The 18,251-nt window shown below is 31.6% G+C and overlaps 1 protein-coding gene across 8 annotated transcripts in view; it reads right to left on the bottom strand.

The window, feature by feature from the left end:
* The window catches only part of LOC127712112 (uncharacterized), a 468,529-nt gene that overhangs the window by 86,749 nt on the left and 363,529 nt on the right, over positions 1–18,251 (bottom strand). The window contains exons 5-7 of one of the 8 annotated variants that reach the window (XM_052218373.1): positions 13,730–13,901; positions 8,964–9,070; positions 718–891 (exon numbers count right to left, since the gene is read on the bottom strand). The exons of the other annotated variants lie outside the window; for them this stretch is intronic. Coding sequence (XP_052074333.1) covers positions 718–891; positions 8,964–9,070; positions 13,730–13,901 — 453 coding nt within the window. The remainder of the gene's footprint in view (positions 1–717; positions 892–8,963; positions 9,071–13,729; positions 13,902–18,251) is intronic. 8 annotated transcript variants of the gene reach the window in all.

Genomic DNA, 18,251 nt, shown 5'->3' with positions numbered 1-18,251 from the left:
ATATTTTCGAATTTAGTATGACGTCCATTTTCACTGAACTAATAAACATTTTTATATAGGGGACATACCGGGCCCACTTCCGGTTGCGTTATTTTCTCGCTGCGTTGAAGACCCATGGGTGGCCTTCGGCTGTTATCTGCTCTTTGGTCGGGTTGTTGTATCATTGACATATTCCCCATTTCCATCCTCAATTTTAAATTGATAATTTGTAAGATTCTGGTTTAGTTATTGTGTCGCCGAAATTGGAACTAGGTCTCATAGCCGCTCGACTATGTCTATTTCTGTCCGTCTGTCTGTCCATCCGTCTGTTATATTCGTCAAAAATTCATTGGCTTCTATGAAAGTGAATGATTGAATATTTGGTCTGAAGCGTTCTTATGTTGAATTGTATCGAGCTGACAATTTTTACATTTGTAATATATCCACATCCTGTTTGCCGATAGTTAAACATTTACAACACTAATTGTACAAGGAAAATGTTCTTCAATGTTCCCTCGGATTCAATTGAAGGGAATTGATTTGATATTTGATCGAAGTTTGAAATTTCCCGGGACTCCTTGTACTCGGAAATATTTCTTCAAAGTTTTGTTAGCATCAGTGAACGGGAATGATCAGCTATGCTCCAATATACCGATTAATTTAATGAATTTCATGCAGTGACACGTTCCACATATGTTTAACATGCAATGAAAAAATAAAAGATCATAAGAAAGTTACCTTTTTGAAGTACAGGAAGATGATCCGGATAAAATGCTATTGACTCTAGATCTTTATCTTCATCCCCGCATTGAAGGTCAAGTATGTTGTGTCGACTAGTTTTATTACCGTTCGTAAACCATTGTACGTCAATACCATTTTCAACACCACAAACTGCTAATACTACACCTTTGCCTAAAACATCATCGAAATAATATCAGAAAAGAAAAAAATATTTGTGCCATTCAACTGTGATTCATAACAGTATACACGTTTAAAATATTAAAACATGACTGATGAACATTAACTAAAGAAATATAAATACTTACCGGTCTGAAAGGTTTAACAGTTGCAACAAAAACATAATACGATTCATATGTATACAAATAGAAACATAAATATTTATTGATAAACAGACGTAAACGTAACATCATGAACATACATATAATGCTAGATAGGCGTCAAATGTCTTTTTCATGAACACAAAAAGAGTACAAAAAATTGATTAGGGGTTTCTTAATTGTATTTGCCCGAACCAATGATAATAGATTATTAAAAACGATTGAAGTTTGAATTTCTTTTAGCTTACATTTTCAGAATAAGTGAAAGTGAAAATCATATTTCGATGGACGTCATCTATGTATGTTTGGTATTATGTCAAGCAAAGTCGAAATTTATACATTCAGTCAAATAAACCAGTAATGGTTAAACAAATTCTCAAATACTGACTCGGCTACAGATTGATAAATTCAAAATTACGAAGCTGCAAAATAAAATGACTGACTGGCAAGAGAAACCCAGAAACGGTTTATATTTTAGTTGGGGCCCCTTTGGTTATATAAATGTATTTACTATGAGCTCCACTTTCTTAATGCATACAGTGAGAAGAAATAAAAAAATAAACACCAGACAGTCAAAATTTATCAAAAGAGTAGAAACCGAAAACACCATGGCGAAAATAACGAAAAAAAAAATACAACTCAAAGAAAAATAACAACCTACAACAGACTATAAAGAAAATAAATACAAAGCTACAGGAAACCGAAAAGGAGATGATTCCAAAAAGGATAATCAATTTCGGCTCTACATGTGGCACCTGTTATGTTGCTTATATTGAGTACATATCATTGAGAATAGAAATAGGAATGTGTCAAAAAGACAGCAACCCGACCAAGGAATTAAAAAAAGGCAGAATGCCACCAATGGTTCTTCAAAACAGCTAGCAAATGTTTGATGATTGGTCTGATTTGAGATGTCACAATCTAACAAAATGTAAACAGCGGCAATTAGAACATAGTCGTGGTAAAGTATGAAACTGATATAACTGTTTTTACCGTACACCAACTAATTGTTTTGACTGTAAAACATTCGAGGTCAAGACTTCAATTTTGCAACTTGGGTATGAACTAAGGAGATGCTCTGCCAAGCTGAAATCCTCTATCAAGGAAATGATTACCGGAAAACAGGCGCTGGAATTTGCAAAGGAATTTGTTTTGGTCCACGCTGATACAACTGCTAATAATATTATTATTGTTTGACGTAAATTTTACATTGAGGTTCTGCAAAAGGAAATCACGAATTCACCAAAATCCCAACTGACTCCATTTTCGGAAAATGACATCTGTAACAAACATAAACTTTTATCTACTTCATTACCAGCAGAACCAAATACAATGAAAGTTCCAACTATGTACTGGCTTACAAATGTAGATTTATTTCGTCTTCAAACCATTGTTCCACTACTAAACTGTCTATTCTACTTGCTAGTACACTTGGTACAATCAAAAACTTATAATAAATTGTTCAAATAAGGCTTTTGAAAATAGTGGAATTAATTACTTTTGAGTGTCAAAAATTCGCTGGAAGTACTTGATAAATTACATGCTTATATTAATGATTATGAATGTGTTCAAAGTTTGGATTTTTCTACCCTATATACCACTTTGCCTCATATTCTTATTAAGAAAAAAATCACACACCTTATTAAAGTCAGACTGCGAATATATATGTTCAAATTCTTATCTCATTTTTTAATAACAACAATCAAAATAACTATGTCAGTTGGACATGCTTTGATACTATAGCTGCCCTAGAATGTTTACTAGATAAAATTTTTCTTCGCTTTGGAGATTCCGTATATCGTCAAGTTATCGGAATTCCAATGGGGACTAACTGTACACCGACTATTGCGGACCTGTTTCTGTATTGTTATGAGTTACAATTTATGACTAAAATCAGCAAAGACCCATCGAAACAACTTCTGATACAAAATTTAATAATACTTTTAGATATTTGGATGATATATTGGCTCTCAGTAAAGACGACTTCAGTATGTACACTAAAGAGATCTATCCTGTTGAACTAACTTCAAATCAAGCTTATACTAACAATGAACACTGCACTTTCCTGGATCTTGATATCTATATCATTAACGGGAAGCTTAATACCGAAATTTATGATAAAAGAGATGAATTTTCATTTCCTATTGTTAATAATCCATTTTTAGATGTCGACGTTCCTTTGTTATCATCTTATGGTGTTTATATATATATCAACTTGTATGATTCGCTCGTCTATGTAACAATGTTTTTGATTTTAGCGAAAGAAATCTATGTATTACTGAAAAATTATTACACCAGGGTTTTCGATATCACAAACTAGTCAAAACATTTACTAAATTTTATCATCGATAGAAGAACATCATTCGTAAATGTAAATTAACATGCAGACATCTTATACGTTCAGGTATTTCACATCCAATCTTTTATTGTAATATTCTTTACAAAGCACAAACATGTCGGCATTCACCTCAAAAGCTAACAAAACTTTTAAACAGACTTATCAAGAAGGGATATAGTTGCGATACTGTTGTCAGGTATTTAAAGATGGCATATTTTAGCTTTAATATCGAATCAGCACCTGAGATCACCCCAGCTTTTGGTGGGGTTCGTGTTGCTTGGTCTTTGGTTTTCTATGTTGTGTCATCTGTACTATCATTTGTCTGTTTGTCTTTTTATTTTTGGCCATGGCGTTGTCAGTTTGTTTTCGATCTGTGAGTTTGACTGTCCCTCTGGTATCTTTAGTCCCTCTTTTATAGGGTATTTGCATCGGGAATAAACACATTTATTCTAAAACCAGTTGTTGACATAATACGGGTTATTATAAAAAAGAAGATGTGGTATGATTGCCAATGAGACAACTCTCCACAAGAGACCAAATGACACAGAAATTAACAACTATAGGTCACTGTACGGCCTACAACAATGAGCAAAGCCCACACCGCATAGTTAGCTATAAAAGGCCTCGAAATGACAATGTAAAACAATTCAAACGAGAAACCTAACGGCCTAATTTATGTACAAAAAATGAACGAAAAACAAATATGTAACACATAAACAAACGACAACCACTGAATTACAGGCTCCTGACTTGGGACAGGCACATACATACAGAATGTGGTGGGGTTAAACATGTTAGCGGGATCCTACCCCCCCCCCACCCCCCTAACCTGGGACAGTGGTGTAACAGTACAACATAAGAACAACTATAAAAATCAGTTGAAAAAGGCTTAACTCATCAGATGGATAAAAAATACAAATACAAGTGGACGTGACCGGGTACAACCACAAAAAAACACTAAGTACAGATCTGAGTGTACTCGCAGTTACTGACAGCTAGTTCAAAGCCACTAACAACTAACAAGAAAAAACATGCATCTTAGACTAAATTATCAATCAGTACACATCCAACATCCAATGGATTTAGTGTAAAGACGTCAAAAACAGTCAGAGAAAATCATGACCTTGTGCAATGCCAAGATACATGTATCGACAGATTGTAGATCCATTGAATATGTATATAGCAATAATATTCAATTTGCTTTTAATTTACTGATAAAAAAATCAATATTAATACCAATAAAACAATAATCAATGATCTAATTACAGTGCTGAATTGGTAACCATTTATGATTAGTTTATTTAAAGGATCAATAAATTTACCAGGATCGTATCTAAATTTCCGGGCACGGTAAACAACATTTCCGTAAAAATGAGGATGTGCTATCCCGTTTGAAATAAGTTTTCTACAGGTACAACCAAACTTCAAAACCAAATATTTATATCTATGGAAGAATAAAGTAAAGGTTTTAAGTAATTTGTGGTAACGAAATGTGTTCTTCTCATATATTTTATGATGATATGCTACTAAACCCCTAACGGGAGGGATTGTGCTATATAATTATATGATGAAGACATAATCTTTCAATCAGTTTAATTGAGGTCTTGAGCTGGCATGTCATTAACTTCTAGCAGTCCTTTGTTAATTTATGTATCATTGTCATTTTGTTTAGTTTCTTTTGTTACCTATTCTGACATCGGACTCGGACTTCTTTTAAACTGAGTTTTACTGTGCGTATTGCTGTGTGTTTGTTTTTTCTTTATTGGCTTGAGGTATAAAATTAAAAAAGGAGGGTTGAGATCTCAAAAAAACATGTCTAACCCTGCCGCAATTTTTGTTCCTCTCCGAAGTCAGGAGCCTTTGGCCTTTGTTAGTCATGTATGATTTGATAAATTAAAGGATTTAATTAATCAAGGTAAAAAAGCTAGAATTTTCAGTTCGGAATAAATTCAGTAAGTCATCTTTAAACATTTTTATAACTATTTGAAAGCAACTTGGATTTTCATCAAAATCTACAGCTATCTCCATTATATATTTATTTTACACCTGGTCAGAGAGTATTAAATTATAATTAACATTCAAACAAAATTGCAACATCCTGTTTAACTTAAATCGCAAGGCCTTTTGAATTCACAAGATAAGTAATACACGAGTTTAAGAAAATTAGGGGCTTTCTTTTTACCTGTAAAACACGTATGTACTGATGTAATTAAACCTTATTAAAGTACTTCTTGTATGCCATGTCTTTAATTTTGACAAAAATTATTTAAATTTGATTGAAATAAATTTTAACTGTAACTTTGGAACACATTCACTTATTTTTAAAGGTTATCAAAAATTGCTATGAAAGTTCTATTATCATGATTATATTAAATTCTTGTTTTAACAAAACAAAGGTGTCAATTTGAAAATTTTATAACTTTTTCAAATTAGAACTGATTTTCATCAATCTTTTAAGCTATCTTTCTTTTATATTTATCTTACAGAATGCCAGGTTGTTTTGTTTTTTGGTGTATTACCGTTAAATTCAAGGACTTTGTTAATAGGTAAAATAAGGCTAAAATTTTCAGTTATGACTAAATTCAGATAGATACCTATAATTAAAATATTTAAATTTGACAATATTACACCAAATTTCCAAATAACCAGGTATTTTGTAAGATAAATATATGATGGATAGCTGTATAATTTAATGAAAATCCAAGTTGATTTGAAAAAGTTATAAAAAAAATTAAAGATGACTATCTGAATTTAGTCAGAACTGCACATTCTACCTATTGATTAAATACTCAAATTTGACAGCAATGAACCAAACTATCAAATACCTAGGAATTTTGTAAGTTCAATATTTAATTTACTTAGATGGGTTGACTCCGACCAGTCAAGACTAGATTTGAAGGTCAAGACTAGATATGAAATGAAAGACTAGATTTGAAGGTCAAGACTAGATTTGAAGGTCAATACTAGATGAGACAGGTCGAGACTGGTCGAGAAAGATCGAGACTCCTCGAGACTGGTCGAGCCTTTGTCAAGACCATTTCAGACTACACCAAGATTATCAAGTACTGAATCAGACTTATAAAGTAAAGTAGAGACCAAAGTCGAGCAAAGTTAAGTACATTTAAGTACTGTCGAGAAAAAGTCGAGTCTAGTCGAATAAAATTTGTCCTCGACTTTACTGGTCGTGCACAAAATATGGTCTATAAGACTCTGAGCAGTTTGTAGTGATACATCTTAGGACAGGTCTTAAGATACTCTCATAACTATCTTTGGACATTTCTCAGAACTCTTCTCGAAGCTCTCTTAGTATGATTTTAGCAAAAATATCCTCAACCTGTCGCAAGGTCTGTAAATTTTCAAAATATTAACATTTGTTTATGGAAAAATGCATATAAATGTAGTATGTCTTTCCGATTTATTACTAAACATATTGATTAATATGTTTAGATAATTTGCAAAATTAATATAACAATAAGGTGTAATTTTTATAAATAATCTGTTAATAATACACCAAAATTGAGAAAAAAAGAATAAAACTTTTTTTGTACAAGTGAGAAAATCAATGTGTCACTGTATCGATTTTAATAATTTTAAGGGATAAAATTGTGCATTCTTGATATGAATACATCGGATGTTCATTGTTGACAAATCATGATGATCCGTCAACCTATTAAGATTTTTTTATGAGCAGATAAAGCAGAATAGATAAATAGATAATAATAAAATAAATAAAAAAAAATGATATTCAAAATAAGTGTTATTTATATAAATAAACTTATGATTATCCTAAGACCATCTTAAGATACTTTCGTGTAGTCCTAACTTTATAACCGGTTTTAAGAGGTATCCCTATTAAGGACCACTTTGTTCAACCCACTTATGGCTAAGATGTGTCGTAAGACCATATTAAGACATTTCTTAGTCCTAAGACAGCTTTGTGAAACTGGCTCTAGACCTTAAGTCCTAATAATGTCTAAAAAACAAACTGTTATGTGGACTTCAGAATTATATATGTGTTTTCTTTATTCCCGTAACACACCAACTATCTAATTTTTAAGATTCTTTGGTACTGGCTGCATTTGAACATAGTCGCCGCAGATATCATCTGTTATTGCTATAAAGCAATGTCAAATACTTGTGTACATATCATAGAATAAATGCATGTTTTTAATATTTCATATAAATTTTCCATTCAAAAGTAGTTAAAGTGATAAATTACATTTGCCAAGAAATTGGAAAGAAATGTAATGTGAACTTTAATTGAGGATTTTGTAATTGTACTTGAAAGTAATCAATTTCTTTCAAAAGTAATTGAACCCATGTCTAAAGCAAAATAATCTGTGACTAACCGAATATCGTTAATCCAGCTTCTATAATTTTCTCATGATATTTTGATTCATAGACATATGTATAGATTATACACGTAGGGGAGAAAAGACAGATACTTAGGGGATATTTAAACTCATAAGTCGAAAACAAACTGAAAATGCCGTATCAAACACAAAATATGGTTAAAAGACAAACAACAGTAAAGAAAACTAAAGACTGAGGAACACGGACCCAACCAAAAATCGGGAGTGATCCTGATCCAAATGTGACACCCGTAGTGTCACTGTTGTAAAATACGTTGATAAGCTAAACATGCTATATCAATTGATAAAACATCACTTAATAACGGATAGGTAATCGACACTTATCTTAAAATAAGACATTTAACCCTGAAACTTAAAATTTGAACCCAACTGAAAGGAATGAAAGTTGATACTTATGTAATTTTTCAAATCTACAACCAGCAAGTACATGAAGTACTAAGGACATGATATACAAATTGTTCAGTCAAATTGTCTGTTTTGTTTTCTGATTTGGATTTCGAAGAGTCAACTGTGCTCAAACATACTAAATTGTATTAAATCTAAGGATGTCACTACTTAAAACTGTTAGCAAATTCTTTTCCTAACGAAGACACTTTGATTTTGCTTTCAAAACTATGTGTATTTTGTTCGTTTTACCATTTAGTAATCCTTTTGTTGGCATTTGCATGTAAATGATTTGTCTTGTGTTAAACTTGATTAGCCTAGCTGAATTACATGAATGTACCAATGTAAATAATCCCATCGTAGAATTAAAATTAAGACTATAGGAATCAAGTGTTGTACTTTTGGTTGTCTTTGTACGTTTATCTAATCAGAAAGCTGTCTTAGTGGCTTTTATAAATCAATTACTTTTAGTTATATCTGTTATATTATAAAGGTAAATGTCAGATCCAGTTCAGAATGATTTTAATTGCAAATAACTCATCAGAAGAAATTATAGTTTCATAAACTCTGCATTGCATTGTGTGAAATACTGTAATTATCACATGATAAATTTAAGATAACTTTATAAAAGTTGAAGAACGTTTCATAACGTTTAAATGTTTTCGAACGAATGATTTATTTTATTACACTTAAATTGTCAGCTTTGTGTGCACTACAACATGTAAACAAACCAGAAGTCTTTTAATAGAATCCCCATTTACTGTGATTATACAAAAAAGAGAAATAATTGAATTGAACAAAAAATCGATAGTCAACCCAAAACTGAATTACCTTTCTTTTCGTTGTCTTCTCGAAGCGAAACTTCTGCATATTGTAGTATGCCAGATGCATATGCATAGCCCGACAATTCTAGTGGAAGTCGTGGTGGAATTTCTACCCTGAAATTAAGGTGAAAAACCAGATCAATTTGATTGTTATTAGTAAAGATACAAAAAAGTAAGAGTGTCTGTCGTCGTCGTTTAAATATTTTTGTTATAGCTAGTGTATGGGTTCTTGATCTGCTTTTTATACATTCTCCAGTTTTGGGCCTCGTTATTGTTTTTATAAGTGAATACACATTATTTCAACAACTGAAACAGCTGACACAGTTAGTAATCTTCGTATTATAATGGCGCAAAACTTCGTGGTATATTAAATCCGGAATTCAATATAAATACATTTTTCCACATTTATAATTCGTTTTTTTACATTCTACATTCGTTTTCAACTTTCAACATTCATTTTCAACATTTAACATTTCTTTTTCAACATTCAGAATCGTTTACAACATTCAACATTGAATGTTAAAACTTTCACTCTGTTTTCAGCTTTTTTTCAGCATCTAAAAAACTCATCATAGATACCAGCGTGTTTCGTCTACAGAGGACTCATCAGTGACGCTCGAATAAAAACAAAGTACGAAGTTGAAGATCATTGAGGACCAAAAATTCCTAAAAGTTTTAACATTCGATTTTCGATGTTGAATGTTGACATTATAATGTTCAATATTCAAAAAGAGTGTTGAAATCGAATAATGTTTTAATTTTGAAATCGAATGTTGAATGTAGAAATCGTATGTTGAATGTAGAAATCGTATGTTGAATGTTGAAATACAAATGTTAAAAAAAAAAGTAGACACAAAATGTTGAAATCGAATGTTTAATGTTGAAAAACGATTGTTGAATTTTGAAAATGAATGATGAACAAAAAAAGATTAAGAAAAAACAATATTGCATGATGAATGTTGAATGTTGAATATCAGTGAATATTGCACCAATTTGACAACCGTTCAGTATGTTGAATAAAACGAATAAATGCTGTCACTTCGATTAATTTTACTACCATATAATTTTTTTATAAAGGAAAACATGTAATGACAGTGTTTAATAATCAAGATTTGTAGTGTAAAAATGTACACGGACTGCTACAATATACAACAAATAAGAATTTATACATTTTCTATAAAATATAAATGAAATTCTTGAAAATGAACATGATGAAGGTGCTATTTAATGATAAATGCATGTACTGGACTTGTAGTGATATCGCAGACCCTTGAATAAGACAAATTAGAAATATAAGTTCTCACAATGGAGCCAAAGAAAGTAAAATCACAAAAATACCGAACTCCGAGGAAAACTCATAACGGAAATCCCCAATTAAAAGGCAAAACCGAAAGCTCAAACACATAAAACGAATGTATAATAACTTTCATATTCCTGACTTGGTAAAGGCATTTTCTTATGTAGAAAATGGTGGATTTAACCTGGTTTTATAGCTAGCTAAATCTCTCACTTGTCTGACACTCGAAAAATAATTCCATTATATTGACAACGATGTGTGAACAAAACAAACAGACATTATATGTAAAAATGTCAAAAATAAGGATACAGCTGTCAACACTGTAATAATCTTAATTATTATAAAAACCAAAAACACAAAAAGGCCTATAGAAAAGCACATATTAAGTAAAAACGACAGACAAAATACAAAAATCTGCCATAGCACAATTACACAAAGACGGGATGTATACGTACACAGCAACATCATATGTAACAAAGAAACACAAAAAGGCATATAGACAAAGTACATATATTAAGCAAAAATGAAAGTCAAGAACACAAAAAAATTATATACTTCAAGACCATCGTCTATTATTTGTGAATTTGCTACGGAATATTTATCAACAAGGTCTTGGTACCTTTCCTATGATTTTTTTGTAGGAAAAGACGAGACAATCTTTGACATACCCCTAGTTCATTAACACTCTACTCAGACACTGGTGACGTTTAAAAAGTCTGAGTAGCAGCTGCAAGTTCTTGAATACCGAATAAGTTGGGAAGTGTATATCCGAAATGCAGCTGAAGTTGATATATCACTACTAAGGTGGGGGAAATTGATAATTTGGAAATTAAAATAGTCTCGTTTGTCATAGATTCTGCTTATGTAAATTCTAGGTATGATTCTAAAAATGAGACGGAAGAAGCCGTGTCTATTGTTTCTTCAATTTCTAGTTCTGAGCGATAAAGTAGTGGAATCCCATCAGAAAAGTTTTGATTGTTAATGGAAAGAACATCATCTCAGAATTTGAAATTAAATGATCTCGCTTCTTTGATCATCTTGTTTTTGAAAAGTGTCTGAAGGAACTCCGACTTCAACTAAATATTTTATGATGTCTCAAAACAGATATTAGTAAAGAAGATTCTGAATAACACTGTTAAGGAATAAATGTCTTTTATGAATAAATTATAAGTATTGACATCTATCAAATTTAACTTGGTATGTTACTATCAACCATTACTAGTATATGAAAATTTTATCAACAAATATGAAATTGATGTTAAACATGCGAGATCACACTGCATATCCAACTCATTTATATAACATTGGCATTACTATAAAAAAGTGAAATCGGTTCTTAATTTAATTAAAAAGGAGGAAAAGAAAACAAAAGTACCCGGCCACTTCCACTCTGTGTAGTATTTCTATTTGTATCCATCTGATGAGTTACGCCTTAAGCTTTTTCAACTGATTTTTATAGTTCGTTCTTATGTTGTACTGTTACACCACTGTCCCAGGTTAGGAGGAGGGTTGGGATCACGCTAACATGTTTAACCCCGTCACATTCTGTATGTATGTGCCTATCCCAAGTCAGGAGCCTGTAATTCAGTGGTTGTCGTTGGTTGATGTGTTACATATTTGTTTTTCGTTCATTTTTTGTACATAAATTAGGCCATTAGTTTTCTCGTTGATTGTTTTCCTTTTGTCATTTTGGGGTCTTTAATAGCTGACTATGCGGTATGGACTTTGCTCATTGTTGAAGGCCCTACGGTGAGCTATAGTTGTTAATTTCTGTGTCATTTGGTCTCTTGTGGAGAGTTGTCTCATTGGCAATCATACCACATCTTCTTTTTTTTTATTATATAAAAGCAACGTTTTGAGTCTAACGACAGGGATACTCAATACTTTTATCAATTTTGAGAAGTAAGGAGAAAAGTAATCTGTTTAACTGTATACAGTTTCTTTTTCATATCTGTATGACTGCATACATGTATACTGGTCACAGCCACGCTGAGCAGTGTTCATATAAACGATATCAGTTATAAATTGATGCATATTGGCTATATAAATGCAAAAAAGACAAGTTAATCATAGTTTATATGTTTCTAAAATTCTCAGTTGTTAAAAAAAGAAACTATATAAAAGACTAAAGTGGAAACTCCCTCAAACAAAATTGTTGATCTTAGATGAATTTAGCTATTCTTTTGTGGTTCCTCTTGGTCATATAGCCCTCACACTAACGATTATGTATTCATTTCTGGCTTCCCATGTTTAGGATTTAACGTTCCAGATAAAGGTAAATCCAGAAAAACATTCCGAATTACGAAGCTTACTCAGTCTACTTTCAATTCCTATATATGTTTATAATCTTCATTGACTTTATTGAAAACAAATGTTTATAAAACAAAGCTATGTTCAGCTCCTGTTCTGAAATAGAGTTGAACATAGTAAAAAATGTGGAAAGTAGAATTTCTTTCAATTACAAATAAAGGCAACAGAGGTATACCGCTGTTCGAAAACTCATAAATCGATAAAGATAAAAACAAATCCGGGTTACAAACTAAAACTGAGGGAAACGCATCAAATATAAGAGGAGAACAACGACACAACAAAAACACAACATTAAAATGTAACACACACAGAAACGAACTATAATATAACAATGGCCATTTTCCTGACTCGGTACAGGACATTTAAAAAAAAAATGGTGGGTTGAACCTGGTTTTGTGGCATGCCAAACCTCCCGCTTTTATGGCAACGTCAAACACAACACCAAAACGACAACATCACATGACAGGACCACAATACAAATAAATGGGAGAACAAACAAGGACATAGCAATCACGTTGGAATAAATGAACATCAAAAGATGTGGCCAAAAAAACATCACCTTCAGAGAAATGATAAGTAACGAACATATCCTAAATTGTTTTTTTTCCGGTCTGATCCTGACAAATCGTAATCTAGGAAAGGACATGTATTGATGTTAACATTTTGTTAATTTAAGGCAAATTCCTTTAAAGTTCAAGATAACGGCAAACGTTGTTAAATGTATTAGGTAATTGAAACTGGACAGCTGTTTACTAAGTGAACAGCTTTAATCATCTCCTAATTGTTCCAGTTATTTATTTAGTAGAATGCTTAGGAACCGCTTCGTTCAATAAATCCAATGAAATTACCACGAGGAAAATATTAACATGTATGAATTCTGGGAAGATAAGAAAACAAGAAAAGCAATATTTAAATTTGGAGATAAAAACATATAAAACAGCGTTCGGATGAAAAAATTAGTTTTGAAGGTGAAATAACTATTGGATATATATCAAATACTAGTATCCTATTAACATTTTTAAAACAAAAAAGGCGAAATCAATAATCAGACAAAAAAATCAGAAATTCTTTCTACAAAAACGCAGAAGGACTGAATGGAGCAAAATTAAAGAAAACCAAAACACATAAAGAATATTTATTAGAAAAAAACAAAAACGGATATTTACCCTTGAGAATCCTTTCTTTTGATGCGTTCGAATATATGACTGAGATTATGTGCATCATTCATATAGCAAACTGTACAAAGGTCGTAGTTGTCACAGTTGACACATCTCCATCGTAATCCACGTAGAGGATAAGTATTACATTCATCACATGCAACGTAATCATGCACTACTCCTTTAAACACAAAGAGAATATTTTATATACCATATATTACATGACTTTGGTTTCATTTTAATAAAAAAAAAAGTTCTCAATTAAATTTCTCAGTAATAAGATTAGAGTATAGATTGTTCTATCAAACAACTGTATTTTCATTTCATTTTGCGTCCTGTGCTTTTCAATTGTCTGTATTTGTTTTTAAACATACCTGTTCAAGACACCACTATGTAATATCATTTTTTCTGGATGCAACGTATTCGCATTTGACATGTTTAATATACATGATTACGTAAGATAACTTAGTTCGAGGCATGATAAACTATTTTCTGTCGTTTAACAAGTATAATTGTTTGATCGAGGAAAGGCTATGAGATTCTGGATCGATTTTTGGAACATATCCCTGTTCGTCTGTGACACAGATATTCTATAACAGTTAACCAACTCGTCATTGCGTCCGTAGAAAATCTCAACGGCGTTGCACTGTACAACACGGACAAGCTCATTCTGATTATAAGGTACTACAGATCGGTGCAGCCCTGATTTGTGAAAAAAAGTTTACTTTAAACAAACGTTTAACTGCTGTAAGAAATGTTGAGCAAATATGGAAGTTAATTTCATCGATTATAACCCACATGAAATGTGGCTAGATCTGATTTTGACCATTTGTTCGTTTATTTCTTTATATATGATATAATGGTAATACAATTCACATTTGTCGATTGCCATAAATGTACATGCAGTAAGAATAAACTAATAGTAATACACTCATAGACGAATACAAATTGTTATCAAATGCATTGTTATCATGAAGTAAAAATATGACCAGTGTTGATTAATGCGAGCAAACATACAATTCTGAGATATACAAACTACTGAATTATAATATCAATTCAGTAATTGGAATAAAAAGAGAAATATTGGTTTTCTAACTTAATGCTGACAAAAATGTTGTAGTGATTGAGTACCAATACTGATTTATTTTGTATTTAACCCTCACTGTTCACAAATCAAAGTAAAAATTTGGCTATTTTAAATTAAAAAAAAAAGCCCGACAAATTATATTATTAGTGTAGTCATTTTGTACCAATAATACTGTCTTTGATGTTCTACAATTTCCTCGGGTATACCGAATTGACTAACACATTTTTTCTAGAGGTTATTGATGTGTAAACTGGGGCAATTAACTCTCAAACTGAATAAAAAGGGACTTGTAATGTAAATTTTTGTGAGTAAGCGACCCAGTTTACACATCAATAACATCTAGAAAAAATGTGTGTAATCCTTATAGGTTGCACTTTGTAAATACAGTTGTTTTTAAAACCACGCCTCTTTTGGGGAGATATATAATATTCATATATAATTAATTTTATTTACGTACTGGTTCCCAGATATGATCTCTATGTTTAATCGTAAAGACATAACTTGGAAATGTTACCAGTAAATATACTCATGCATAACTGTCAAATTGAAATCTGTGGTCAACCTGAAGTCAAGGTAGAGGTAGCACATAATTTAAGTGTAAGTTTAAACTCTTAGAAGTTCGGGGCATATACACGTTGAAAATATGCCGCACAGCCCTATATTTTGACCTTTGAAAAAAAATAGAAGTGAATATGAACTTTCCATTCTAGGATATAATTTTTTTTAAAACTTCATAGTAAAAGTGGTACAATTTTAGGCGTAAAATAAGTTCCTATGGGAAATTGCATTGTAGATATATTCAGAAATGCAACCTATAATTCTTAGCAGAATATTCGCAATTTTCATTTAACATTCTTTATTCGTTGACTTCTATTTACCATCAAATGCACAATAGACATGTTGTAACTACGGAGTTAGCCGCCATATTGACTTTCTGAAATGCATAAATGTGCGATTATAATGCAATAGAATCTAAAATTTAATGACACATTTCTCAAAAACGATCTTTTAATGAGATATTTTCCGAATTTGAAGCGAACAAGTAACGAAATAATCTACAGATTGAGAGTTTTCATTCGTATCAGGTGATGTTTGCCATGACGTTAATGCGGTAAGATCATTCATGATATTTCGCGGAATCTTATCTTATTTATAGTTCATACATTTTCCAAGCTTGAATGCATTATTTCTTTTTTCTATGCTTAAACAAATTTTTAATTTGTTTTTCAATATCAATTTGCTTAGTACCCCTGGATCACTTGCATGTGTATAGCGCATGAATATATCACAATGAAAATAGTTTCGGTAACATGGTTTATCGAAGTGTAAACCAAGTGAAAATCTTCTAATGGACCAATCCAATTCAAGTATTTGTAGATTTGCAAATCATATAATAATTATTGATCTATGTAACCGACATATAATTTCTAAGATTAAGAACAAATATGGCCAGTATTGATTGATGCGTGCAAGAATCTAGTTATACAAACCAATATGAGATATCGAAACTACTGATCTTTGATGACAGTTTATTGTTTTGAATGAAGAGATGAAATTATTGCATTTTAAATTGATGCCGACAAAATGTATATGTCATGATGTACTAGCGTTGCTGTCTTTATATTAACAGTATAATATGAGTACAATTTATGTAAAGGATCTAAGCCGATAGCAGTCAATTGGACAGGTCTGAGCCCGCAGGTCAAAGACATGTCCAATATTTTACAGAATGGACTGTTTCAGGCTTACATATTACTCAAAACATTGTTAACATGTCGAGAAAGGTGAAAAAAGCAACTGAATACAAACTCTTTATAGAATATGTTTCTTCAAATGTGTACATTGTTTTGTGGATACATACATTTTGATTATCCAACATATTGACCCCTTTAAACAGTAGAGCAACTTAAACAATGCACAAGAATAAAGTGCAGTTGAAGGTAAATAACATGTATTGCTAAATGTACACGAAGACACAGTGTATGCGTATTATGGTTTTTGCGTGCGCTAGGACTACTGTATATATTTTCCGTGAATGTCTGTATATGCGTTAGATGTTTCAAAATGGATAAAGACGATGTAAGTGTATTCTTAATGCAAACCAACGAAGCAAGTGGTGTCGTTATTAGTGATTAGTGTTGTGTCAAACTTTAGATAATGATCAAATGTGTATTAGGATGTATCTGATGTCAGTGCGGAAAATGCGGAGGATATAGTTACAGCAGCTAATAATGGCAAGTTTTATATATATTTTTCAAAATGTAGGTTTACTGCCTTATATATAATTTTTCTAGGGTTTTATTTTTTATTAGGTGAATGAGAAAATATGATAAAACAATTGTGAAGACAGGTTCACGTTAATGAAAAAAGGTTAAACCATATCGAGTGCACCGCAGTTGATTTTGATTCAAAAATATCACTTCAAAATATAATGAATGAGCACAAATAAAGAGATAACAAACGTGCAATCAATTTAAATTCTTTTGTTGTCCATTTTATATTATTTCAATGAATTTTAAGAAAATTAGAATCCAAATATTATATCTTTTAATGTAGAAATGAATTTATATAGATCAGTAAACTGACCTATTTACCAATTAAACATGAAAAATATATATTCACAATTCACAATTTTCCCGTATGACAGTATGACAGTATGACATAGGTCCCCTCTTTCCTTCCTCGTCCATCAAAATTTATCTCGACTTGTTGGTTGTCTGGCAAGATACGGTTATTGTTTACTAAAACGGTACTACTTGAATATAGCCCTTTTCCTGTTTTTTGTCTTTCTGCAAGGTCGATAGCTCGTTTCCCCCCGTTTATTTGCGTATTTATGTCGCTTGTGGTTTTTTTTCTTGGTACAAATACATAATTTTGTCTCTCGATTTCCTTTTGCAAATGATCCTTCCTTTTTTTCTTTTAAAACAAAGCATTGTACGTGTACATATATTTGTTACTGTGCTTAAGGTTCTTGTTTACTTTTTGGCTAAAATGACTGTTTTTTCACCTCAAAATTTACTCTGAGTACAGACAAACCTGTGTATCTGGAAAAGTTTTAAGGCATAGCATGCCAAAGATAAATAAAACTGAAATATATTTTATGTTGTCGGAAATGAAAACTTAACAGGATTTGCAGTGTACTTTTTTCATTCCTTCAGAAGGTGCCAAAATAAACAAAGCTGCCAAAAGTTGTGAAAGAGGTTAGAGAACTTCCCCATAGGTAATAATCGGGGTGAACTGTATTGATTGTCATGGACAATAGACGGTCAATAGATTCCTGAAAATAATTGGCGATTTAAACTGATTACCTGAATGGACCATATCAAGTGAAACTCAACTGTTTGATAATTTGATCATCTTCTGCATGTACGAAAAAAAGTGCACTGCAAAATCCAGTTAAGTTTTAAATTTTCTAAACCATACAATGCATTTGAATTTTATTAA

This window comes from Mytilus californianus, unplaced genomic scaffold (assembly GCF_021869535.1).
Source record: "Mytilus californianus isolate M0D057914Y unplaced genomic scaffold, xbMytCali1.0.p SCAF_8, whole genome shotgun sequence".
NCBI lineage: Eukaryota > Metazoa > Mollusca > Bivalvia > Mytilida > Mytilidae > Mytilus > Mytilus californianus.
Note: the sequence above shows the minus strand (reverse complement) of the source record. Positions and strands in the feature narration are given on the sequence as shown.